General features: G+C 51.0%; 1 protein-coding gene across 1 annotated transcript in view; it reads right to left on the bottom strand.

The window, feature by feature from the left end:
* Nucleotides 1-27918, bottom strand: part of EXOC6B (exocyst complex component 6B) — a 210379-nt gene that overhangs the window by 105538 nt on the left and 76923 nt on the right. Inside the window, exons 7-9 of the mRNA XM_056855368.1 lie at nt 8912-9080; nt 8036-8040; nt 6100-6168 (exon numbers count right to left, since the gene is read on the bottom strand). Coding sequence (XP_056711346.1) covers nt 6100-6168; nt 8036-8040; nt 8912-9080 — 243 coding nt within the window. The remainder of the gene's footprint in view (nt 1-6099; nt 6169-8035; nt 8041-8911; nt 9081-27918) is intronic.

The following is a 27918-nucleotide window of genomic DNA, read 5'->3' as shown; positions in this document are numbered from 1 at the left end:
CTCAACCACGCCCAGCTGTGTACGGTGAGTTGTGCCCCAGAATGCCCTCAACATCCCTGCAGGGACCTCACTGTGACACAGCATGACAAATCGGCACTTCAAGCTCTCCTCCCAAGTGCAGAAGCCCCCTCCCCCTGGAAGATCAAGCCATGGAGGGGCAACTGCAGAAGGCAGGCTCCGCTTGCACACAGTCCAAAGTGGTTCTCCACAGGTCACGGACACCCATCCCTTCTAAGGGCTTTTCCTGTGTCCTTATCAATGCGGCTCACCAAGCGTCTGCCCAGGCCATTCTCTGCGATCCCACCCTTGTTTATGGCTCTTTAACTCCACCAGGCACCGCTGGGTCAGCCAAGTCAAGAGACGGAGACATGGGGGGGGGCACACCAGAGGGGAATGAGGAGGCACTGGGGGGGGGTGTCTGAGAACAGAGAGGAAGCTCCACTTCCAGCTGGGGTCAGCCAGGGAGTGCAAAGCTGCACGCGTCCGCCAAAAGAGAGGCAGAGCACCCCTCAGCCCTTCGGGGAGCAGCGGGAGGTGCTGAGGAGGGACCTCTGCATTCCTCAGCGGTTCAGTTTCTCTCCCCACTTTGATCCCCCCGCCCAGCAGCAGCCTCTCAGGGTCACAGCATGTGTCCCATATCTTCTGGAACTGCCCCACAACCTGACCAGCTTTGGCAAGGGAGGGGGCATCAGTGCCCCCGCACGCTGGCTGACTCACTTGACCACCTTCAGTCACTTCCGTCAGTTTCCAACACACCATTTCCCCCTCCCCTGCCGAGGCTTCAAGAGGACAGAGAGCAGGAAACTGGAGCAAGGACTGAACTGCCAGCAGATCTTGACCCTGCCTGAACCTGGCCAGGGTGAGCATCAGTCCTGCCACATGAGAGAAGACCGGGCAAGACGGACAGAGTGGGCCAGGCGTTCTGGCCACGGATCTTCTCCGCTTCCCATTCAGCCCCCACGACTGCCCATGCAAAGGCCCAGTCTTTGCTGTGTGCACGGAAAGCGTCTAGGAGCCAAACTGCCCGAGATGGCACGATGAAGAACCTGGGCCTTCTGCAAGAACACAACCCTCCTCTGCCATCCTTTGCAATCCTCCTACATGAAGCAGACATAGCACCGCTGGTCAAGAGGACACACTCTGGCCTCTCCAGCCCAGAGCCACCTTCCTGGACAACAGACAGCACCAGGACATGGTGCCCTGCGCATCACTCTCAGCTCCAGCAGCCACCGGTCAAAGGACAAGAGGGAGAGGCAGTCACACTGCCCAGCCTCCAGCAGAAGGCCACCCAGAGCAAGAATTCCAGGCTGCAACTACACCTTACAAATGAGCTACGGACAGTCCAGTGACTCACGAGACAGAGCAGAGAATGCCCAGTGGGGGAGGCTGTTAGGGATGGATAGCCAGAAACCATGGGAATGCAGTAGGGCCAAGTGTACAAAAAAACTAAAAGGAAATAACTGGGCAGGGAGAGACGGTGGTGGGCACTGGGAAGAGAAACGTTATGGGTCCAGACAGGCAGCCCTTCAACAGAAACGTTTGCCCCACCACCTGCCAGGGAGGCCCTGCTGTCTGCAGCACACACACCCCCTCACACCTCCAGGAACACATGCAGGAGTTTCATGCCCATCAGCACCACATTGAGCTGCGGGGCTTTGTGTAGCACCGTATTCCACCACACGTTATTGGGGGGTGGGGGTGGGATCAGGCAACCTCCTCCACGCACATGCAGCACACATGGAACACATTCAAGGTTCAGGTTGCGCCAGGAGAGGAAGAGCGGCACTCCACCCTCTCGCGGCAACGCCTCGGCCTTCCATTTGGCTTGCCAGGCTGGCCTCAAGCTGTAGGCGAGGTCAGTCTCGACTGCCTGGGCCATACTGCCCATCCTGGCATGAGAAGATGGCCAGCGTGGCTAAATGCCTCTCACCCCAGAAAAGCAGAGGGTGAGGACAAAGCCAGCCCAAGGAGCCACTCATTGCTGAGAGGCACACCTGGGAAGACTAAAGTGATATAACAAAAGCCCTTCCTTTGGGACAGGAAGGGTCAGTGAGGGGAGGGAGAAAGAGAGAGGTTATTTAAACCCAAGGCAGGAGGGAGAAAAGGACTCGCTCCATTCTGAACATCTTCCCACAGGGAACTCCTACCCCAGAGCCCCTCCCTGAAGGGGGCTTTGCCATCTGCCTCGGAACAACCAGCAGGTAGCTCCAAAGAAAGATTCCTGGGGGATGCATGGTTTCTAACTGCTGGATCTTCAAGTTTCAAAGAGCCTGCCCTTAATTTAACCACTTGATCAGAACCTAAGAAAAGCTCTTCTGGATCAGACCCAGGCCCATCAAGTCCAGCAGTCTGTTCACACAGTGGCCAACCAGGTGCCTCTAGGAAGCCCACAAACAAGACTTTGACTGCAGCAGCAGTCTCCTGCCTGTGTTCCACAGCATCTGATATATTCGTGCATGCTCCTCTGATCCTGGAGAGAACAGGTATGCATCATGACTAGTATCCACTTTAACTAGAGAATTTGTTGACTGAATTTATAGCCCGCCTTTTCCATTGAGACTCCAGGCAGGGAGTACTACACAGCATAAGCTGATAACAGTCTATACAAAGAGACATCTCATGAGAACAGTGCAGGTCCACACGGTTAATACGAGGGGACAGCCAATGAGCCATGTACAGTCTTTACTCAAATGCAAGGCCACTCCCCCACCCCCGATATGCCATCAAAAAAGAGGGGTCATCTTACATTCACAAACAAGTTAGAGTCAAATGCAATAATAATATTTTTTAAATGTGTCTTTTGTGTAAAAAATAAAGGGGCTGTCTTACATTCAGGGTCATCTTCCTTTTGAAAGTGACTAGGATTACTGAAATCTGAATTAGCATGGCATATTAGGTGTGATACTGAGTGTGGATTATAATGAAGAAAATTGGTAATAACTCAGTAGAAATAACTCAAGAATAGGGTAATACTGATAACACAAACTGATAATATGTCCTAGTCACAATGGTACAATCCACAGTCTGTTTCCCTCCATAAAGCACCTTCCTGGACTATTCTGTTATAGATCACAATGGGTAGCCCTGTTAGTCTGTCACTAGCAGTAGAAAAGAGCAAGAGTCCAGCAGCATCTTAAAGACTTAACACAATTTCCGGCAGGGTCTGAGCTTTCACGACTCAGAGCTCCCTTCTTCAGTTACAGCTAGAATGTGAGTCCATCTGTCCGTAAGTAGAGAAGAGTGAATTATTTTGTTATAGTACAGCCCCATCACCTTTACAGAAACGCCCTCCTGACCAATTCTGTTGTGCACAGTTTGCAGAATGACAGTGGTGCGGGAGCCCTTATTACCTCCTCAGGCAGCCTGTGCCAGAAGGTGAGGGCCATAACAGAGAAGGCACGGGTACTTCATTGATCTTAACAGGGCAGCACTTGCAGAACAGGGAAAGACGATGCACTTGCAACATTTTTTCCTTTCATCCTTGCACGGTATTGGTGACTCTAGACTCTGTTTATGTGTGCTTTATATCTTTTTATTAAATTTCTTGATATCTTGAATTTGAGAAGTCTGATCTCTGTACCCACACCATGCCTAAATTAATTCAGGTTCACCAAGGAGAAGGAAAGGAAGGAGGTGGCAGCAGATCCCTCATCCTTGAAATGCACAAGTTTTAGTGGGAGATGCAGCAAAGGGGTGGTGCACTGGAAGCGCCCTGGTTTTCTAATCTGTCATCAGGAGGCTTTCTAGAGATTAGCTGGTGGTGGCAGTTACCAAAGGAACAGTGCTTTACTCAGGAGTAGGGGAAGTGATAGAGATGCCAGGCAGAGACGTGGCACTTCCACAGAACTTCCAACCTTGCACATCTGAGCCTTCAAAGGCAGGAAGAAATTGAGCTGTTGAACAAACAGTCGGTACTCTCCAAAGCATCCCTGTCTTGTGGTTTTGTTGACATGGTTGACATTAAGATTTTCTAGTTTGTTGCACGTTGTTTATGTTCTGATTTTATTGTCAGGTGCTTTGGGAGAATTTTGTGCCCAAAACAGGATATAAAAAGTTTACTCAAGGTCCCGCACACCCCCTGCCGCCTTGGGCCAAGCAAGCAAACAGTCCTTTCTGCACTCACCAGAACGTGACCCTGGTTTGCTTTCTTCCCTCCCTTGCCTGCCCTTCCTGCCAAAGTTCAGCACTTCCTGGAAAGTATCCAGGCCTCTTTGATATCCTACATTGCCTCTGCTGCAGAAGGAAGGGCTTACAGGTGCCTGGCCCCGTCTCCAAGACCATGACCAAAGGCTGACCTTGAGTTACAATAAGGGAACTCCTGCTCCGCTGATAAGGACTGGCAGAGAGAAGCAGGATTTTTCACATCATCCTTTGGGAACTTGTAAGCTGCGGCCATAAAAGTGGGGTGACAGGAAGGTCGGGTTCACTAAAAATAATAAATATTGCAATATTTATTCAAAGGGGTCCTTTTCAACTGCAGGCCAAGCACTTAGATAACGCCATTGTAAAAGACAAATATTAGCATTTTTTAGAGCTATTATATTATGATCCTTCCGGCTGAAGCCAATGTGAACATTTTCTCTGGTGCCTGCCTGACCGCTGAGACCCTGTGCTCTGAGAAGAGCCTAGAAAGCCAGTCTGGGAATTAGCCTTGTGTGATGGGGAAAGGAGAAGTTTTCCCCTGAGGGGTCTGCCTCAGGTCAGGAGCAGAGGTTCCATAGCTCAACGTGGCTCATTCAGAGAGTGTTTCTTGTCCGACCTCTCACTAAAAGCTGCATCATGCAGGTTACTTTCCTCTTTATTAAGAGACACACCAGGAAGCATTCAAAGGAAGCCAGGCAGACTCTGGCAAACAGGTAGCCACACAGCTAACTGCCCAGGCACACAAGCAGAGAGAATAATAATGTACATCTTGATGCCGCTCCTACTCTAACAGATATTACTACTTCCCCTACCTATGCCCAAGTAAACCCAGGTGCATAAAAGGATCTTCTCAGGCCCCTGTAAACAGAAATTAGTTCTGCTCTCAAGACCTCTCTCTCCCCTACTGCTGGCAGAAGACCGTGGGATTCCATCCCCAAGACCAGCAGAGAATGCTCTGCCTCCTTCCTTCATAATTGCCCTTGAGATCTTTCTTCCCCACTCCCATCTCTTGGCTACATCCTTCTTTTCAGCCACCCAGCCAGCCATGCCTTGCTATGGAATGCATCCTTCTGGTGCTAAAATCCCTTTCCATACTTTCTGGTCCCTTTCTGGTAAGCCCACACCTGTCTCTGCTCGCCATGTTGGTTTCTCTTTATATTATCCACAAGGGAAGAATGTGTCCTCTTTGGCTCTAGGTTACTGTAAGTATAACTGAACCCTAGAATCTGCAAAGTCAATGGTTTCTGGATTTCCCACAAGTAAATTGCTTCTGTATTGATTATATGAGAAATCCGTTGTAGTGCCTAGAATGACACCCCAAAAATCTCTAGTCCCTATCCTTGAGGATAAGCCTTTTTACTTATATCTCTTGAACTTGAGACTTTTTAAAAAATGAAAGCTAGGAATGCAGAGAATCTGCTAAACCTATAATTACAATAGTATATCAATATATTAATATTTTAGTGCTTTTAAAAAAATGCACCCATGATATTGATATATCAATATAAACATGTGCAAAAAAATAAAAATAGGTGTGCTGTGATGCCACTGATGACAACAGTGCCCTCTGCCCCCAAAATCCTGATCATTTAAGGCACATGTGTGGAAGGGAAAGTATTTCACAACTGTGAAAATGCAGGCAGGGCAGACGTGCAAAAGAACCATGCCCAAACCAATTTTAATGCTTGTGGATGGACTGCCAAGAAAATCAGTAAGTAAGTTGAGCGTGCGGAAAAGCCCCAAATCTGCTCAAGCCAGAGCTAAATGTAACCCTCTGACCCAAATGCAAGAACTTTTCACCTCTCCATGCCTCCCCACAACCTCCTGCATCCCAGAGAATCACAGCCAAGCGTGAGAGAAGCTGTTCTCGACCATGTGCCCAAGATCCCAGGGCAGCCAGCCATGTTCTCCCAAGACCCTCACTGTGCAGATGAGAAGAAAAGAAAACACACTTACCAGTACTGAGTAGATGTGTAGGCAACGGTAGACAGGCGAGAAATCCACCAGCTCCTGGGCTCCTGGCACCTAGGGCGGCATCAAGAGAAGAGGTCAGCAGAGGAAGCGGGGGATGCTATGGCCGCAAAGCAGGTAGGGAGTGGAGGCCAAGGATAAAAGCAGCCATCTATGTTTGGAATCAGAGGAAGGAATCTGTGGGAGGGGGAACAGGGGTGGTTCCCAGATCCCTGGGCTTCTTGTACTCCACTAACCAAGGACGGTAGCCCTGCAAACTCTAATGAGGATGGCAGGTGTGTTTTCAGCAGCCCCTCAGTGCCACTTGATTCAAGTTCCAATTCCCCCCTAGAACATTGGGGGGGGAGAGGAATTGGAAGCTGGCACAAGGTCAGGGGTTGTGAGCGCAGCATCACAGACCCTGCAACCCATTCACTTCTGCAGAGGCAGACAAGGACAACGGGGGGGGGGGGAGGACTTTCCAATGTTAACTCTGCTTCTGAAGAACCTTCTCCATCCAACCGGCCAAGAAAACCTTTTTCTCTGCACAGAGATCACAACGGCCAGGAGTGGCTCCAACCCCCCCCCCCACTTCATAAAAAGCAGCTGCCAGCAGAGCAGCCACCCTCCACCTCCCTCCCAGTTAGGGTTGCCAGCTCCAGGGTGGGAAATACCTGGAGATTTTTGGGGTGGAGCCTGAGGAAGGCAGGGTTTGAGGGGGGAGGAACTTTAGAGAGCCAGTGTGGTGTAATGGTTAAGAGTGATGGTTTGGAGCGGTGATCTGGAGAACCAACCGGGCTTGATTCCTCACTCCTCCACATGAGCGGTGGAGGCTAATCTGGTGAACTGGATTTGTTTCCCCACTCCTCCACATGAAGCCAGCTGGGCGACCTTGGGCTAGTCACATCTCTCTTAGAGCTTTCTCAGCCCCACCTACCTCACAGGGTGTCTGTTGTGGGGCAGGGAAGGGAAGGTGATTGTAAGCTGGTTTGAGTCTCCCTTAAGTGGTAGAGAAAGTCAGCATGCAAAAGCCAACTCTTCTTCTTCTTTGGCAGATCTGTAACAGGTTGACAGATCGCACCCAAAGAGTGACGTGGGAGTAAGTGGATTAGCAGTTATCCAGGACACACCACCAGAACTCCTTGGCTTTATAGAAAACAGTGTTGTTTAATTTACAGTGCACAGATACAAAAGGACAAACCGTCACGTACACTTCTCTCCACCAAACTTCCCAACACAGAGTTATAATCATACAGACTTATATACATTCCAGCACCAGAAACCAATTAGGCCACCTGTAGACCTGGACACAGTATTGCATCAGCTTTACTGCCTTAATCTGGTTTGCTGCAGTTCACTCTGGGACCTCAAGGCACTTGCAGCCTCTTGCATCAGCTAGATGTCCCAGATCTGACAGTTACCTGTCAGCTGTCTCTGTCAAATCTATTATGGCCAACTTGTAACTCTGACAAAGAGTGCTTGTAAATGGTTCCTCATTCACTTGGAGAGAAGTGACTCTCAAGGGTCTGTCCTGGGTCCTATGTTGTTCAACATCTTTATACATGTTTTGGATGAAGGGATAGAGGGGATGCTTATTAAATTTGCATTTGATAGAAGACAGAGCCAGAATACAAGATGATCTTGACAGGCTGTAGAATTGGCTAAAACTAATAAAATACACTTCAACAAAGATAAATGTAAAGTTCTGCATTTAGGTAGGAGAAATAAAATGCATAATCATAGGATGGAGGAGACTTGTCTGAGCAGTAGTATGTGCGAAAAGGATTTTGGGGTTTTAGTAGACCAAACACTGAACATGAGTCAACAGTGTGATGTGGTAGCTAAAAAGGCAAATGAGATCTTGGGCTGTATCAACAGAAGTATAGTATAGTGTCCAGATCAAGCAAAGTGATAGTATCACTTTACTCTCCTCTGGTTAGACCTCACCTAGAGTATTGTGTTCAATTTTTTTAAGGTGGTTTTTATGAAGAGGCTAGATGGCCATCTGTCAGCAATGCTGATTCTATGACCTTAGACAGATCATGAGAGGGAGGGCACTTTGGCCATCTTCTGGGCATGGAGTAGGGGTCACTGTGGGTGTCTGGGGGGAGGTAGTTGTGAATTTCCTGCATTGTGTAGGGGGTTGGACAAAGACCCTGGTGGTTCCTTCCAACTCTATGATTCTATGATTCTTAAATGCCATAGAGTCCAATTGCCAAAGCAGCCATTTTCTCCTGGGGAATTGATCTCTATCGGCTGGAGATCAGTGGAAAGAGCAGGAGATCTCCAGCTAGTACCTGGAGGTTGGCAACCCTACTCCCCTGAAGGGCTTCTCTAGAGCCAGGCAAGATGCTGGCTGAGCAGAGCCAGCAAAGGCTAGATGGGCGGAACTTCTGCTGCACAGCAAATGGGGACAGAGCACAGAACAGGTCTTCAGAGCAAAGTGATGCCAGGACACCCAGTGCCACCCGCTGCAGGGTCCAGGGAATCCATGTATGTCCAAAACCTGACCCATCGCTTTCCAGTTCTGTGCAGGATTGAGGAGCAGGAAGCCAAACTCTGCCCTTCACGGACAGTATCTGCTGCTGCCACCCGCTGGCCAACCAGGGAAACTGCAGGTGCTTGGTGCCCGCTGGGGGGAGGGGGGCAGGCCCAAGCGGCAGCGGTCCACAGCACACCCCAAGGACCCCCGCCCTGTTCCGTGGGAACGACTGCTCACCCTTTGCCCTACCTACCCACCCCTCGCCTTGTGGTCACTTCCACTGAGGGGGGCATCTCGGCCCAGCCCCCCGCCCCCCCACCCCCGCCCGGCAGGCACTTGCCTCCTCCTCCTCTTCCACGTCCAGGATCCCGGAATCCCGCTCAGACATGGGGCTGCTGCTTTGGCCCTCCAGGTCTGAGCTCGCACCAGCGTCTCTCTTGAGCCTCCCGCCGCCTGTCTTGGAGGGCTGAGACACGAAGTGGTCCAAGTTCCTTTGCTGCTGGGCCTGGAACAGAAGCAGACAGGAGGTGAAGTCCCCAAGTGCCCACTGAGGGCTGGACTTGCCCCTCCGAGGCGATGCCAGGACAGAGAGGCTCCCTCACAAACCCCTGTCCTGAGCCCAGAGTGCCACCAAACACATCGCTTGATGGCCCAGCAGCTCTGAGGCCGGCCCAGCAGCCATGTGGAGCCTGCTGCCAGAAGCCCCACCATGCCTGGACTTTTGGGCCCATTCCTCTTTTCATCCCATGTCAGCAGACGCCGTCCACATCTGGACCCCATCCCCCCCCCCCCGCAGCATCCTGGGAAATCTGAGTTGTGTGAGGCTGACTGACAGGGGTCTCTGAAATGTACTCGGACCAAACTTTAAGCTTGGGTCCAGCTCCAGGCTCGACTCGATGGAAAACCCCCTGCAGGAAGCCCCCTCCTTGTTCTACCCAATTAGTTCATAATCCTAACATCTTAATCCATAGGAAACAGAACACAAGAGGGCTGCTGGGGTGGGGGGGCAGCCATAATTCCTCCGGTGCAGGAAAAGAACTGTGCCAAAGAGCCGCCCCCCTCAACTGACAGCCTGAACAGGGGCAGGGGTTTTTCTCGTTTGATAGCACAGTATCCATGACAGACAGGAAAATCCTCTCGCCCCAAAGCTGAAAGTGTGCGCTGACGGAGTTGATATCTGACGGCAAGAGGCTTAGGAGAGAGACATGCTTCGTCCGCCAAAGCCCGGCTCAGAGAGCGCCTCGGGGGATCCCCATTCCTCCCATAAAGAGCAGGCAGGCGTGCGTAACACGCTGGTGGATACTCGGATAACCAGAGCAACGCTACAGGATCCTGTGCACTGGGGATGGGGTGGGGAGGAGAAATGTACGGTCAGCTGAGGATGGCAGCGGGGCTTCAGCCCCACGGGTGGCTCTCACTCACCCGCAACAACCACGTGGAGGTCTCCCAGGCACTGCGGCAAGGAGAGCAAGATGGAAACCAGAACCAAACCAGAGCAAAAACCCTTCACCTAACACTGCAGACGTCTACCCAGGAGCGAGCCGCAGCTGAACAAGAGAAGGGGGCTGGGGAAGAGGCGGCCACATGGCCCACTGCATTGTGGAAACAAGCTGCACGTTTGCCGGGGGGGGCTTTGTGATGCTGCAGCACTGCCAAAGGTGGGGGGAAAGGCAGCCAGTGGGCAGGAGCTCTTTCCTCTCTTTCAGTGACTTATACTGTGACCTCTGGAACCGATCACAGAATCATAGAGTTGGAAGGGCCCACCAGGGTCATCTAGTCCAACCCCTTGTACAATGCAGGAAATCCCAAACTATCTCCCCACACACACACACCCAGTGACCCATACTCCATGCCCAGAAGATGCCCAAGGTGTTTCACCTTCCTCTCCACCTCCTGGGCGCTTCATCTGAAGCGCAAGACACCTCTTCCCTCCCTGGTCCCACCCTGCGTGGCCTGAGAGTGCACGCACACACAAAAAGGCAGTGTGGCCGCCCCCCTCCCAACCACTCATTTTCCTTGCACAGCCTAACATGGATAAGCAGAGCTACTGCATCGCTTGTGTGGACCCCAAAAGTGCACCCCAATCTCAGAAACCCCCTTAAGTGGGTCAGGGCAGAAAAGGAAGTGGTAAAGCTGCCGTACGCTGAGTCTGTCAAGGGCAGGACCCTCCGGACCGGCAGCAGCTCAGCAGGGCCTCAGGTCCAGGTCTTCCGTGTCACCTATACTAACTGGAGATGCCGCCAGGGATTGAAGCGGATGGGACCAAGGCCAAGAAAGGCTGCCTACGGGCCAGCCAATACCTTGGAGTGAACCTGGTAACTGACGGGCAGCCAATGGAGCACATGTGGCAGAGGCATGCTCTCGCTAGCTCCCAAGAATAACCAAGCTGTGGCATTCTGCACCAACTGGAGTTTCCAAGTAGTCTTTAAAGGCAGATCCCTGGGCAGAGGATTACAGTATTCTAGCCTTGAAGTAACCATAGCGTGGATCCACATGGCCAGGTCAGCCTAGTCAAGGCACAGAGCACCTTCCGGGCTAAAAGAAGCTGGTAGAATGACATTTTTTTTTTTTTTTTTGCAGCTGCATTAACTTTCTTCTCCAGGAGTAGTGCTGGGTCTAGTATAACTCTTAGGCTCTTGATTCAAGTCAACAAAGGTGGGCTGAACCCCACGGGAAGTGGAAGGCACACCGTCCTTCAAGACCTCAGCCTCCCCAAGGAGCATCGCTACCACCTGAAGACAAGCCTGCTTCACCTCCCTACAACTGAAACATATTCTGAATGTAGTAGAAAAGGGCAAGAGTCCAGTAGCACCTTAAAGACTAACAAAAATATTTTCTGGTAGGGTATGAGCTTTCGTGAGCACTGTGGCTCACAAAAGCTCATACCCTACCAGAAAATATTTTTGTTAGTCTTTAAGGTGCTACTGGACTCTTGCCCTTTTCTACTACTGCAGACAGACTAACACGGCTACCCACTGTGAATTATATTCTGAATGAGCAGAAATTAGCCCTTGGTTACACTGAAGCACGCTTCGTTCCACAGCTGGGATGCAAAGTAATGAAGTTCATTCCAAGTGCAAAATACCTATTAGGGCTGCAAGCCCATGAGACACACCACCATCCTCTACAGCTCAGTAGCAGCATTTGGCCCCGGCTGAGTCCCCAAATGCCGCGGCCTCCCTTGCAGGCCGAGTTCCTGAGAAAGCGTCTTGGGCAGGGACTCCATGGAGGGCCCCGTCTCATGGCACACAGCTGACCTCTAGTGGCGCAGCAGCATAAACAACAGCCTGAGAAAACTGAGGACATTTATCAGGTTCTTCTCCTCCCCCTTCCAACACCCTATTTATTCCCTGCTCAAAATGTCTTGAAGGATCCCCCAGTGTCCTGCTCTGGCACGTCTTTCCATCCTCGATTCCTCCGGCGCTACCAGGCCTCCAACAAATGCACTCATCCTTCCAAACCGTAGGGTTCCCAGGTCCTTCTTCACCACCGGCAGGAGGTTTTGGGGAGCGGAACCTGCGGAGGGCGGGGGTTGGGGAGGGGAGGGACTTCAATGCCACAGAGTCCAATGGCCAAAGCGGCCATTTTCTCCAGGTGAGCTGATCTCTATCGGCTGGAGATCAGTTGTAATAGCAGGAGATCGCCTGCTACCACCTGGAGGTTGGAGCAACCCAAAACAGCACTATAACAATATAATGCAAATAAGTGAATTTTATAAAGTGCTAAAGTGAATAAATATATACAACATGTACAAATAGGAGTACAACCAGATACAAAATTTTACAAAAAGCAATCCAATATATATGACTGTCCAAAGGATATCACAGGTTCTAATTCAACAGGTAAGTCAAAGTATATGACCAATTGGGATTTGCTCCAATAACTGAAACCTAAAAACAATTTGGAAGATTTAAAGACTTTTACATCAAATGATATCCCAATTGGTCATATACTTTGACTTATCTGTTGAATTAGAACCTGTGATATCCTTTGGACAGTCATATTTATTTGATTGCTTTTTGTAAAATTTTGTATCTGGTTGTGCTCCTATTTGTACATGTTGTATACATTTATTCACTTTAGCACTTTATAAAATTCACTTATTTGCATTATATTGTTATAGTGCTGTTTTGGGTTGCTCCAATTATCCTTACAGCACTGAGCCTTCATTTCTTGCGGTTTACCACCTGGAGGTTGGCAACCCTACCACACCACCTTCCTCCTGGCTCCCTGGCTACCCCTCTTCCCCTTTCAACACCAGCTCAAAACCCATTTCTCAGCCCTTGCTGCAGGGAAGCACAGTCCCCCCCCCCTTCCTCGACTGCGTTCCCCCCCCCTCTGCCCTCCCTTCCTCGACTGCGTTCTCCACTGGCAGGATTCACACTGGGAGCTCCCTCGGACTGGGGCAAGCAGAAGGCAGCCAGCGGCCAGAACCCCCTTGAAACCCCTTCAACAAACAGTCTGCGGGATCAACACTCCCAGCAACCTTCTCAGCCCCATTTCGATCTCATCCTGTGTGGACTGCAGCCGCGCAGAGTTCTGAGGAACCTGAGAATGTATCTAACTGAAGCTCTCTCCAAGTTGCCCCTGGGGGCAAGCTGGAAGGCACTCTGCATCCTAAAGCAGTGCTTGACCAATCCCAGGCAACTGGCAGCCAGGGCACCTAGAAAGCTCACTGGGGCACCAGGCATTTGCTGTAGGATCTCTCTTGGACCCAGCCAGTTTTCCCACTGGTGAAAACGGGAAGGAGTTCCCTTTGACCACCAAAAAGCTTACGTTTGGGATCACGGGACCTGTCTGGACAAAAGCCATGTAGGAGGGGGACTGCAATAAGCTAGGGAAGAAGCTGAGACTGAGCAGAACAGTTGGCAGGATGCAACCCCAAGATGACTTATCATTTCGCATCAGTCTGTTTTGTTGTACGACAAAAATAAATGTGCACAAAGACCTTGTGATTGCCCGTCTGGGTAAAATTACGACACCATTTGATGGTGGCAGACAAATTTGTCCCTCAATCGGTTGCTTTCTGTACTCAACCGAAAGAGCTTTTTAAAGCAATACGTTCCCTGTCCCGGGGAGGTTTCTGCTCTGACTGCTGCTGAGGCCAGACGGAGCCCCTCCCAGAGGACATGGGCAGCCCTGCCCCAGCTGGGCCCCACCACTGTGACAGTGGCCCCTGCATGCTCCCTTGGCCAGCTCCTTGGACAACTGTCCCCCAACCAATCATTTCCTTCCTTCCTTCCTTCCTTCCTTCCTTCCTTCCTTCCTTGCTTCCTCATCCACCTTTCTTGCAGATCCAGGCGGATTACAGAATTACAAAACAATGTAATAAAGATCATAAATATAATTCACACCATAGTAAAAAAGGTAAAGGTAAAGGTCCCCTGTGCGAAGCACCGGGTCATTCCTGACCCATGGGGTGACGTCACATCCCGACGTTTACTAGGCAGACTCTGTTTACGGGATGGTGTGCCAGTGCCTTCCCCAGTCACACCATAGCCAATACAATAAAACCAGATCACACTATTAGAGAACAATGAAATCAGAGCAGTGTAATACATCCAACAACCAACACAATATGAGGGGGAGGGGGAGAAAACGCCTAACGTTTCCCCAGGGGTTCAAACCACCACCCCATTCCCACAATAAAAATGCCCCCCAGAGTTCTGTTTCCCACCGTCCGCACAGCCTCCCAGACCTCCTCTACATGAGCTCCACGTGGATTCACACAAGCCCCCCGGACACTGCCCCACTTCAGACCAGGTCTCAAAAAACCTGGCCCCTTCCCATGCCTGCCCCAGTTTATTACACAGCTGGTTGACCCTGGCCCCCTAACCAAAGGTGTGCTGTTCAAATGAGGGTTGCATCTCTGGGCTGGGAAACCTGGGGAGGGGCCTCAGCAGAGTACGTATGATGCCACAACGTCCACCCTCCAGAGCACCATTTTTTCCAAGGGGGCTGGTCTCTGCTGTCTGGAGACCAGTTGTCATTCCGGGAGATCTCCGGGCCCCACTTCAAGGTTGGCAACCTTCGTTCAAAGGGCAGATTCCTCTCCAAGCATTTGAACACATGAACACATGAAGCTGCCTTCTACTGAATCAGACCCTTGGTCCGTCAAAGTCAATCTTGTCTATATCTCCCAAAATTTCTTAGCTTTTTCACAAGTCCACCAAATATGATGAAAAGATCCTACTTCTTTGTTGCATTTCCAACAGTTTGGTGACATTGAGGGAAATGATTTTGCTAACTCCGAAGAAATTAGCAAAATCATTTCCCTCAATGTCACCAAACTGTTGGAAATGCAACAAAGAAGTAGGATCTTTTCATCATATTTGGTGGACTTGTGAAAAAGCTAAGAAATTTTGGGAGATGATACACAATGAGATAAGGTAAAGGTATCTCTAAAACAGCTGAAATGATGCTATTAAGTATGATACCAGACACTATTTTTACTCATCGAACTTTCTTGATATATGCCACCACTGCTGCACGTGTGATATATGCAGCCAAATGGAAATCTGGCGAGATACCGACTAAAAATGACTGGATAAATAAGATGCTGGAATTGACAGAGATGGCGAAACTTACAGCTTTGATAAATCAGAATGATAATGTACAATTTGGGGGGGAATAAGAGGCGTGGAGAATTTACTGTGAAAATCAATTTTTAATGGGACCATTTAAAGGATATTCTTTGGTTTAATCCCTTTTATATATTTTGTATGATGGTTACATTAAGGTACTGAATTAACAAATTTTAATAATATAACCTAAGTATATAGTAATTAAATAATATGGGGATTAATTTTCTTAGCAAAAGTATATACATCTTATCTTTAGATGGAAAAGAGTGAGAGGGAAGTCCTTTTTAGTTTAAATTACTATTATTATTTTTTGTTTTTTACTACTTTTATTAATTTTTTAGTAAATAGATGTTGATGTACATGTTGATATATTAAATGAAGAAAAAAAAAAAAAAATCTTGCCTACTCAGACCGGCAGCGGCTCTTCAGGGTCTCAGGCAGAGAAAGGTCTTTCACATCACCTACCTGCCTAGTCCCTTTAACTGGAGATGTCGGGGATTGAACCTGGGACCTTCCGCATGCCAAGCAGATGCTCTATCACTGATCCATGGCCTCTCCCCATAAAGCCTCCATGGAGGGAGATTCCAGAGCATCTCCTCAGTAGCCAAGATGGCCTCTAAGAAGGAACACACACAACCCAGCTGCCAAGAGCCCCTCCAGTTCGCATCGAGTGGCCAAGAGGACCAGGTTCCCCTTCTGCAAGGATCAAATCTGAAAAATGCAGAGAGGCTGTGGTGGGTGGGAGAAGTCACTCAAGGAGCCCCCTTCACGTTGCTAAGGAAAGGCCGGGTGGGGTGAGCACGAGCAGAGAGGAAGCTCTCCACACTGTCTTTGACACTGCACATAAAGTAAGAAAAACGACCTGCCCGGCCGGCACATTTGGATGCTCAAAGCTCTGTTTCGCATCAAGGCATCTGCCAGGAGCCCAAAGGAGAGGCCCTCTTGGGAACCACATCAAAGAGCAAGCGGTGCTCAGCCCCACCCTCCAAAGTCGGAGCAACCTGGGGAGGGAGGGGGGAGCCCAGAAAGCCTCCACCTTTCAGTGTGGTTCATATCAAAGGCAGCGCGCTTTCTTTTCCCGTTGGTTAAAAGGCCCCGTCTTAAGCAGGGGCCATCAATCTGGCACCAGCCCCCCCTTTTACTGTCCTTTTCCAGCCGAGGGTCTGCTTCCCGTATCCTGAGCAATAACGCAGAAAGGTGGCCCAGCCACGTACTCGGTATCCCCTTGGCAAAGGGTTCCTTGCAGTCCAGGGTCAAAGCTGCACCCCGGCTGGCTAGGCTTTGGGAAATGCCCCAGCTGCATTTCTGCAGGGCGGCAGTGGTGGGCCATGGGCTTGGCAGTCCCGAGTGTCTCACGAGGTGTCTGCCACCCCAGAGAAGACTCTAGAAGCTGTTTTGCCCAAGCAGCTTCAAGGGCAGCACGGTGGGAAGAATAAGGACAATGTTTGCACATGCTGTTCCCAGCTGCGGAGCCTGGCGCAGGGCGAGACAGAGGATGAAGCCGCTGTGGGAGGCATTCAACAGGACTGAGAGGGCCAACTCTGAGCTGGTGAAACTCAGCCAACAAAGAGATGGCAGCAGCTGACGGTCCGTCCGCACCAACCAACCTAGAGTGGTTGTTGTGAATTTCCTGCATTGTGCAGGGGGGGTTGGACTAGATGACCCTGGTGGTCCCTTCCAACTCTGTGATTCCATGATTCTAACCTCCACAGGCCTGGAAAGTCCAACAAAGGAGGCCAGGCGAGCCTGAGAGCCGGCAAGAAGGGAGCCGATGCTGGAACTCTAGACCTGCTTGTCAGAGAGCCAAAGGCCAGGACAGGAAGCCCTCCCTGTGAATGGCAGACGGGGTCTCGCCTGGGAAGTGGTGGCTTCAACAGGCGGGCCAGGAAAGCCTTCTGGTGGACGGGCCCGGCAGCAGGCGCGGAGCACTCCTCCTCGGCCCCTCTCCTCACTTGCAAGCGCTGGTCCCGCCAACCAGGCGGACTCGGCGCTTGGGCAGCTAATTGCCTCTTCCTGATGAGCCCAGAGATAAGGCCCGGCCAAGGAGGAGGATTTATTGGGGTTGAAGGCCGGCCGGCGGCTCTCCTCAGTGGTTTTGATTAGTTACTGAGCGAGGAGTGCTCCCTGCCACAATTGTTTTATAGACCCTGCTAATGGAGTGAGACGCAGCACTTTAAAACGGCGTTCCTCAACATCCCTCGGAATGGAATACATATTCCTTAAAACAATATTGCAGCAAGCAGACTAGCTCGGGCGGAGAAAGGGGAACGTTAATAAAAAACGACAGCCCGGTTGGGCCCCTGCCAGAGACACATTTGAAAGTTATAAAAGCCCTCCGAGATCAGATAGGAGGAGGTATTAGGACGGCAAGGTGTGAACTCCACGCACCCACATGGCTCCTGGTTTCAGTTTCAGCTAAAAGGCCGCCTGCCGCACAGAAGAAGGCCGGCCATTAGGGGTTCTTAGCGGGTTAGCCAGAAGGGCCATCTGAGCAGGGGAGGGGGGCACCAACAGCATTTACGGGGGGGGGGGGCGCAGCAGCCCAAAGCATTTGGCCCCAAAGGCCCTGAATGCAGCATGCCCCAGTGGTCCCACTCTGGGGGGGTAGGCTGCTTCTGATCTAGCCCTTGGCAGCCGCGCTGTAGGGAATAGTGAGGGTCCGTCTGCTCATCCAAATGTCTGATAGTGACCCAGCAACCCAGTGTAGAGGTCTCTTGACTCCTCCTTTCCTGCCAACCTCCCTACAGCATCCTCCAAATGCCTCTTCAGCCAAGAGCCTTACTATTTACTTATTTAAAAACTTTATTATTATTCATTTAAAACATTTTTATGCTGCCTTTTTACCTGATCAGAGTCCCCAAGTTGATGAACGTGAAAACATGGAAACATTTGAACAATTAAAAGTAAAAAAGAGGGAAAAAACATAAAATTCTAAAATAATTCAATAAAAAACACCAACATACAGCATCAGAACCAGGGAGGAAGCTGATAACCCCCTCCCCCTCTTACAGGATCCCTGCCGTTCAGCCCCCCTCAAAAGCCCCGTTAAACGGGCACGCCTTGCAGCGCCTCCTAAAGATCTCCAAGGAAGGCTCTTTCCACAGAGCTGGGAGCCACGATGGAAAAGGCCCCGGGCTCTGGTCAGTGTCAGGCGGGCCACCCCAAGTGGTGGGGTAGCCAACAGATGGCTGCCTGATGACTGTAGCTGGGGCACAGCGACCTACGGAACGAGGTGGTCCTTCAACCACGTGGGGGTCCCAGGGCCCGAAGGGACAGAACCAGCACCTTGAATTGAACTCAGAAGCAGGCTGGCAGCCCATGTAGCTGTTTCAAAAAGGGCCACGTATGAGCTCCTTGCCTTCCACTCACATCCAAAAAATGAGCAGAGCCTCACTTTATAAAATTAGCCAAGGGGAGAAACCACACTGAACTCAGATGTCAAGGAATCCCCCTCAGTTGCTCAGCTGTGGGTCACTTTCAGTTTCTGCGCGCTTTCAAGAACCGCCCCATCGTATCAAGGTAGCGGCAGGCGGTTTCTCTCCCTTTCGTGGACCCTGAGCCACTCCCATGACCCCAGAACGGCAAGAAGCCCAAACGCCTTCTCCAAGCAGGGGGCAGGGGGCAGAGTCCCACTGCAGCCGGCTCTCCCTTCCTCTACTGCCTTCTAATGTGTGCGTGAGACCAGAGCAAACTCGTCTAAGTCCTTAATTCTAAACATATGGGCATTTTAGTTGATGTTCTTTTTCAAACTGCCTGGAGGCAGTTTGGAGATAGAGGAGGGCTAACAAACTGAAACTTAATCCTGACAAAACGGAGATGCTCCCGGCGGGGAGAAGGTCTGACCCGGGAATGGGGTTATCTCCTGTCCTTAGGGTTGCCAGCTCCGGATTGGGAAATTTTGGGGGTGGGCCTGAGGAGGGTGGGGTTTGAGGAAGGGGGGACTTCAATGGGGTATAATGCCATAGACTCCACCTTCCAAAGCGGCCATTTTCTCCCGCTGAACTGGTCTCTGTCACCTGGAGATCAGTTGTAATAGAGGGATCAGTTGTAATCTCCAGCCACCACCTGGAGGCTGGCAACCCTACGTGTTCTGGATGGGGATGCACGCCCCCTAAAGGAGCAGGTTCGTAGTATAGGGGTGCTGCTGGACCTGGGCCTCCAGCTGGATAAGCAGGTGGGAGCTGTGGCCAGCAGTCCCTTTCACAAGCTTTGCCCGGTGAGCCAGTGGCTGCTCTTCCTGGGTAGGAAAGATCTTGCCAATGTGGTGCATACCCTGGTCACATCTAGCTTTGATTATCACAGTGCACTCTATGTGGGGCTGCTCTTGAAGACCGTACAAAAGGTGCAGCTGGTACAGAATGCTGCAGCCAGATTTTAATCCATAAAAGAACCCAACCTCTTATTCCAAGACTGCAAAGTTTTACTCAGGAGTCTTTGGAGAGGTACCCAGTCAAAAGCCTTTTGAAAGTCCAAGTATATAATGTCTACCCAGTCGCCGTTATCTGCATGGTTGTTCACTTTCTCAAAGAACTCCAAGGTAGGACTTCCCCCTGCAGAAGCCATGCCAATTTCCCCTCAGCAGGCCTTGTTCTTCTATGTGCTCTAGAATTCTTTAATAACAGCTTCTGCTAATTCACCCAGAAGTGACATTATTAGGCCAACTAGCCTGCCATTCCCTTTTTAAAAACTGGTGTAACCCCAGGGCCAGGGCAGTGCCATGGGGCTAACAAGGATTACCTTTTAAACACCCCCTCGATCCTGCCACCCCCTCGTCTTTTTCCTCCTGAATTGCTACACGGTTTGCTTGCAATTTAAAGCAAAAGGAAAAACTAATTTAAAAACCCAAAGAGAGACATCTCAATCGTGACAAAGTTAGAAGGCTTTGCCGCCAGTTAAAAAGTAATGAACTGTTGTAAGAACATACATTTCTCCTCCCCCCAATCTGTGGCAAATTAGTCACTTCCTTTCTCATAGGAAAAACACGCCAATTACCCTCATCCCCCCTCTTCTGTGGATTGACAGACAAAGTGGAGCAGAATTCAAAGGTGGGCCTTCCAATAGAAAAGTGCCTGATTACCCCCCCCCCCAATAAATGAGAGCGGCTCAGTGGCTATTGAGGAAGCATTCTGCACGGCAGGGAAACACACACACCCCAGGCATGCAGAAGCGTATGACCCTCCCCTCAAGGGAGAACTGCATTTGTCCTGTATTGCTTCAACCTGGAGGGAGACACCTGGCTTGCTGCATCCTCTCCCCCCCAGGCAAAAGCAGGGCACAAATGGAGGCATCTGGAGCCAGAAGGGGAGCTTCCCACCCCTGCCTGCCTGAGCCCCAAGAGGCCTGCATGGCAGGGATTTGGCTGCCTCTTTGTAAGCGCCCCCCAGGAGGAAGAGAAGAGTTGGTTTTTATATGCCAACTTTCTCTACCACTCAAGGAAGAATCAAACCAGCTTACAATCACCTTCCCTTCCCCTCCCCACAACAGACACCCTGTGAGGGAGGTGGGGCTGAGAGAGCTCTAAGAGAGCTGTGACTAGCCCAAGGTCACCCAGCAGGCTTCATGTGGAAGAGTGGGGAAGCCAACCCAGTTCACCAGATTAGAGTCCACCGCTCTTAACCACTACACCACACTTGCTCTCAAAGAGCTGCCCTCTCCCCACATCTGCCTCTTTGAGCTCCCAAAGCAACCCTATAGGGCAAGGGTCAGAGAACAACACCAGAGCAGGGCCCCTCTCCCCCCCCCCAAGTGTTCAGGAGCATGCTCTGGAGAGGGCCTGACTGCGGGGCTCAGAAGGCGGAAGAGGCTGCCTCTTCATGGCTGGAATAACTGGGACCCACCTCATCAGGCCCCAAGGGGATAGGAAACTGGGGGGGGGGGGGGCAGCCACAGCCTATTTCACATTTGCTCATCAAGCCAGCCCTCAGAGCCCAGCCCTTCCAAGGGCAGATTTGGGAATATTTTTACCCCACTTATTCCCAAAAGGCTCAAGGCACCCAATAACAAGAGATCAAATGGTTACACAAAAGCAATTCGAAACGACTCCTATCTATCAGTTAGGAATGCAGTCTGCAAACCCTGCCCCATGCCCGCAAGAAAACAACCCTCTCCCTCTGAGGGCAAAGAAGTCACAACCAAGTTCCCTGGATGGCAAACAACTACGTGCCTCTCCCAGACGTTCCTGCATGGGCATTCAGATCACCGGGAGAGGCCATCCTGACTGCCCCACCAATCAAAGAAGCCTGTTTGGGGGGTACACAAGAGAAGGCCTTTCAGTGGCAGCCCCACAAGTATGGAACAACCCCCCACCCAGGGAGGTGTGCCAGGCTCCCTTGCCATCTCTAGGAGGCAGCTGAAGCCCATTTTATTTAGGACCACATTTGGTTAAGTTTACTAGCAGTCCTGAGCTGTGATTATACATTTTGGTTTTTATGTGTTTTATGCACTTTATTTTTTGTGTGTTTCATCTATGTTGTAAGCCACCTTGAGCTCCATAAGCAAGAAAGTTGGCTAATAAATGTTTTAAACAAACCAACCAATCGACCAACCACAGAAACTCCCATGCTACAGCACAGAGGAAACCGGACACACAGGCTCCAGAGAGAGAAAAGGCCAGGTGGGAGAAGCCAATGCCAAAGCAGGCTGGGGAAATCTCCAGCAATGGCTGAGTTCTGGGCTGGAGAGGGATCCTTCCAGGGCCCAGGTCACAAAGGGCTTCAAAAAGCAGCTGAGGTCCCGGTTCAGAGCTTTGTGAACTCCAAAGCCCTTTCTGAAACTGGCAATACTACCACGTCTCCTCCAAGACCCCAGAAAACCAGCCCTATAGCAAGTTTGCCCAATGGGGATAGTGACAGGGCAGCTTATGAATGAACACAAAACCATCTGCAACATTTTGTTATTCATTTTGCATATTTGTATGCCACTCAGAATCATAGAACCATAGAATTGGAAGGGACCACCAGGGTCATCTAGTCCAACCCCCTGCACAATGCAGGAAATTCACAACTACCTCCCCCACACAGCCCCAGTGACCCCTACTCCACGCCCAGAAGATGGCCGAGATGCCCTCCCTCTCATCATCTGCCTAAGGTCATAGAATCAGCATTGCTAACAGATGACCATCTAGCCTCTGCTTAAAAACCTCCCAGGAACGAGAGCTCACCACTTCCTGAGGAAACCTGTTCCACTGAGGAACCACGCTGTTAGAAAACCTCTCCAGGCATCTGCCAAAATGTATGCCACTGGACTTGCATGACTCACCTAGGCCTGGCTGCTTGCCACTCTTCAACAACAGCTGCCCTAGGAAAGCCAGCGTGGTGCAGCAGTTGGAGCTTCAGAGTATGGCCTGGGAGACCCAGGTTTGAATCTCCACCTTTCTGTGGAAGCTCACTGGGTGATTAGGGGCCACTCACACACGTTCAGCCTAACATACCTCACAGGGCTGTTGTGAAGAGAAAAAAAGGAGGAGAATACACATGAACACATGAAGCTGCCTTATACCGAATCAGACTCTTGGTCCATCAAAGTCAGTATTGTCTACTCAGACTGGCAGCGGCTCTCCAGGGTCTCAGGCAGGGGTCTTGCACATCACCTACCTGCCTGGTCCCTTTAACTGGAGATGCCGGGGATTGAACCTGGGACCTTCTGCATACCAAGCAGATGCTCTGCTTTGGTCCCCATTGTGGAGAAATGAAGAAAATAAAAAATATAGCTGAAGATGGGAGGTGGATAAAAGGTAGGTTGGCGAATAGCTGAGAAAGCGAGAATGAGGCAGGGAAAGGGGAGAGGATATGGTGGCTGCAAGGAAGGGGGAAAGAGGAAATAGTGTTGGGGGGGACAGAGGGGAAAGTGAGGTCCCCCCCCCCCACGCACATGCTTGAGGGTTCCCTACCATGCAAGTAGGCCTGGCCCACCGGCTGGCCCCACACAACTGGGACATGCTTTTCCTAGGTCGAGGCTGCTGAGGGGGAGAGGGAAACCTGAAGAGAAAGGGGCAGATAAAAGTAGGTTGGGTGTTGGGTGAGAAGGGAAGCAGGAAAAGGTTATGGGGGCTTTCAGGAAAGAGAAAGAGAAAATAGTGGGGGAGGGGTAAATGGGTGCCTCCCTTCCCCCTGCAAGTCCTTGTGGGTTCCCACTTGTTAAAAGCCTGATTCTGCCCACCTTCCTCTGGAAGCTGCTTCTGTGGTTCCTTTTGGGTCCCCGACATGGGCGCTCACCAGCACCTTTCCATGAACACATGAAGCTGCTTTATTCTGAATCAGACCTTGGGTCAGTCAAGATCAGTACTGACATCACCTACTTGCCTGGTCCTTTCAATTGGAGATGCTAGGGATTGAACCTGGGACCTTCTGCATGCCAAGCAGATGCTCTGCCACTGAGCCACAGCCCCTCCCCCGGAGGTCATCAAGTGTTTATGGAAAGTGGGTGGGACCAGGTGGGGCTCCTGCCCAGCATGGCTTCTGATTGGCCACTGGAGACCTGATGTTAAGATAACACTGCTTTGCCACCACAGTGTTGGTTTTATATTCTCACGCTCCTCGTTCCCAGTGTATTTCTTAAAGTTATTCCTCTTGTCCCCTGCATTGAGGCTTCCTGTGTGTTTGGGGGCTGGGGGGGGGGATTGCTCTGCCTGCCATGGGGGCCATTTTGTGGTTGTGCCCACCACCCTGTGTCAGAAGTTTGAAGATGCCCACAGGCTCTGACAGGTTGGGGGCCCCTCCTCTGGCCTGACCAGGCGCGCCACATTGCCCCAGCGACTCTCCCGCTTCCATATGCCCTTTCAATGCCACCCATCTCATGATGCACCAAAGTCAGCCCACACTTTTCACCCCTCTGCCACAGCCTGACCAATCCACCCCAGCACTTCCAAGTCCTCAGATAAGAAAGGTGCAGTAAGCCTCCTGCCTGGGGAATGCAAGGTGTCTAGACACTCCACATGCATTTTTACAGGATGCAAAACTAGTTTCATAACGCCAAAACAAACTTCTGCTCCTGAAACTGCAATCTGAAAATTAGCCTTGCTACTTCTGTCTCGTAAAACTTTTATCGCCATCTTACACGTGGCCCTCAGCTATAAAACACGACTGGAGGAGAAACACCGACCCCCACATCTACGTTTCATCAAGCACAGCTTTCAGCAGACTTTGCCTGGTTCCCATTATTCCTCCCCCCCTCCCACTGCCCCATTTTAAGTTTACTGGCTAATTTTATGGAAACAAAAAGAACCCCACATATTACAGATATAACAACAACGGCACACAGAGCTCTGAAAGTACAGCAGGCCCGGCCCCTTCCATCTGTCCAATTTTAATTTATAGGCCAGAAGCCTCCCTTGCACGGGTGGTTCTTGTCCCTCTGGACTCCTTCCTCGGGAATGTTGTGCACGGCCCCCAGGTGTGCATCTCAGATGCAGGTGCTGAACTAAAAAATGCCAAAGGTACTGCCAGTGGGGAAGATTTCCCTAGAGCCCACCTGCTGCCGACCGGCTGGAGTAGGGGCTGCCAAACTCTCAAGACGGGGCTGAAGCTTCCAAGCTCAGCCTTGAGTTTGTGGCAATGGCTGTGAAGAGGAAATGTTTACTTGCTCTCCTTAAGCATGTGCAGAGGGCACCTAGGAAATCCCCGCCTCCTGATCTCTGGGTCAATCTTCTGATTCCTCCAGAGGGAGGGACAGGCCACCTTCACAAGCAGAAAAGCCCCCAAACACACACACAAATACTCAACAGCGACAGCTGATGCTTGAAGCAGCTCACCTGAGCACTTTACCTGGTTCCAGTCATACGGTTAGAAAGGAGGACGGCCACGCGTGCCTTGACCAACACAAACACTCCAAGCAAAAAAGAGGGCTGGCAGCCCCTCTGGACATGCTGGAAAATGGTGGGGGAGCACCCCTTCCCTTCTGTTTCCTCTCCCTGGTTGCCAGAAGCCAGCCTTGAAATCTGGGATGGAAAAAAGCAGCTCCAACCCTTTTGGCAGGCTCCCTGGAGCAGGCCACACCTGGTGAGCTTGCCGCTGCCGCAAAACTCAGCACCCATCAGCTGTGGTCAAAGATTAAGCCAGGTGAATGTCCAAAGGCCCAGGTGTTACAGTTGCACGTATGTCCTCCATTGGAGATCTACCCCATGTGGCAGCTGAAGTATTACCGCTGGAGAAGCCGGCCAAAGCAGCTGCAAAAATAGCGTCCTATCAGCTTCACTTAGCCCAGAAGACGGCTTCCTACCCTGACTTGCCCCATTGGGCTACATGGATCTGTGCCATAGTTACCTTGAGACTAGACTACTGTAGTGCACTCTACATGGGTCTTCCGTTGAAGTAAACTCAGAGACTACAGTTGGGACAGAACGTGGCAGTCCAATTATTATCAGGGGGTGCAAGGCAGGGCACGCATGTCACACCCATCCTTTAGTCACTCCACTGGCTACTGACCAGTTACTGGGCTCAAGTCAAGGGTCTGGTTATCATCTACAAAGCCCTTCATGGCCTAGGAATCACATGCCTGTAGGACCACCTCTCCTACTATTCTCTGCCATGTCTGCTTCGGTTGTCTGAGCAAAGCATTCTGAAGGTTTCCCCACAAATGGGTAAGGCTAGACACTGCCCACTCATGCACATTCTCTGTGGTGACCCCAATATTGTGGAAGAGCCTGCCTGTGGAAGAAGACCCTCCCCCCATTTTTATCATTCTGCAGAAAGTGCAAAACAGAAAGGTTCAGGAGGGCATTCTTGAAATGAAATGAGAACCGTAGTGGCTCAGGGCGGTCCAGAAGAGCTTCTGCAAATGGGAGGGTGGGGCCGGTACTGCCTTGCCTTGCACCCTTGCAACCCCACAGCCTGCTTTCCTTGCGCTGTGCCAGCCTGGCCAGGTTGTTGTTTGTGCTGTCATTTAACGTTGTACTCCCAGCCTTATGGCATTGTTCACTGGAGGTACGATACTGTGTGTGACTACGTTTTTTCTCTTTCTGTACTCTGTAATCTGCCTGAAGTCTAAGGGAGAAAGGCAGGTTATAAATAAGCTAAATAAACAAATAAATACCGTATATACTCACGTATAAGCCGAGTTTTTCAGCTGAAAAAGCCGAACTCGGCTTATACGCGGGTCAATAAGGTAGAGGGGGGAGGGAGGGGGGGAGGGGGGAACTTACCACCGCCGCCTTTCCCCGGCCGGGAGCGGCCTGCAAAGGCCCCCTGCGGCCGCAGGGAGGCAGTGCTGCTGCCCCCGCCGCCTTTTCCTGACCGGGAGCGGCCTGGGGGGCCTCCTGCAGCTGCAGGAAGGCCGCCCCTGCCGGATCCACCGCTTCCAAAGGCCCCCTGTAGCTGCAGGAAGGCCGCCCCCGCCAGATCCGACTCTTCCCGCCACCAGGAGCCCAGAAGGTAAGCCTGTGGGGGGGGGGGGTTATAAGCCGACCCTCGGCTTATACGCGGGTGCCTAATTTTTCCCCATTTTGGGGGAGAAATTAGGCACCTCGGCTTATACGCGGGTCGGCTTATACACGGGTATATACAGTAAGCAGATGCTCTGCTGAGGGGTGGACACCCTGAATGGGGGACCCCTGCCAATGGCCCTCTATACCTCACCTTGTGTCAGCCATGGGGCTAAGATGGCTTTCAGTCCCTTCTTGTCCACAGACCTTCTGAAAGCTAGCTACAGGCAGCCTGGTCTGGGGTGAAACGCTGTCCTCTGTGAAAGAAGGAGCCTCTGTGGACAGACAAACCCAGTGGCTGGGAATGGGTACTTGGAGCAAGGATGGGCATTAGAGTATTCTTGGGTGACATGAGTGCTGTTTTCATCTCTTGCTCATCAACAAGGTCAAGAGATGCCAGCAGCGGGAGCAGGGAAAGAAGTGAATAGGCATTAAGAAGCCCTCTGGGCCGACAAGCTGTCAGGACGTTTGTTGCAACAGCCGCTGACTGTGACCAGTGGGAGTCTTTATCTGCTCAACTCCAGGGTGCATCCCCAGGAGACACGTTCACAAGTTCACAAGGTTGGAAGAGACCACAAGAGCCATCCAGTCCAACCCCCTGCAATGCAGGATCCCACAATCAAAGCACTCCCGACAGATGGCCATCCAGCCTCTGCTTAAAGACCTCCAAAGACGGGACTCCGAGGCAGCGCATTCCACCGTCGAACAGCCTTCACCATCAGAAAGTTCTTCCTAATGTTTAGGTGGAATCGCTTTTCTGTTAGTTTATATCCATTACTCCTTGTCCTAGTCTCTGAAGCAACTGAGAACAAGCTAGTTCCCTCATCAACATGACATCCCTTCAAATATTTAAACATGGCTATCATGTCACCCCTTAACCTTCTCTTCTCCAGACTAAACAATCCCAGCTCCTTAAGTCTCTCCTCATAGGACATGGATTCCAGACTTTTGACCATTCTGGTCGCCCTCCTCTGGTCATGCTCCAACTTGTCAACATCCTTCTTAAATTGTACAACCCAAAACTGGACACAGTATTCCAAGTGAGGTCTGACCAATGCAGAATAGTGTGGTACCATTACTTCCCTTGATCTAGACACAATACTCCTTTTGATGCAGCCCAGAATTGCATTGGCCTTCTTAGCCACCATATCACACTGTTGACTCATGTTCAGTTTGTGGTCCACTAAGACTCCCAGATCTCTTTCTGTACTGTTGTTTCTGCCTAGGTTAAGTACCATACACTTCTCCCTATTGAAATCCATTTTATTGCTTATGGTCCAGCTCTCCAGTCTATCAAGGTCATTCTGAACTCTGACCCTATCCTCTGGGGTATTAACTACCCC

This window comes from Euleptes europaea, chromosome 9 (assembly GCF_029931775.1).
Source record: "Euleptes europaea isolate rEulEur1 chromosome 9, rEulEur1.hap1, whole genome shotgun sequence".
Lineage (NCBI taxonomy): Eukaryota > Metazoa > Chordata > Lepidosauria > Squamata > Sphaerodactylidae > Euleptes > Euleptes europaea.
This window is presented reverse-complemented; position numbering and strand designations above follow the sequence as displayed.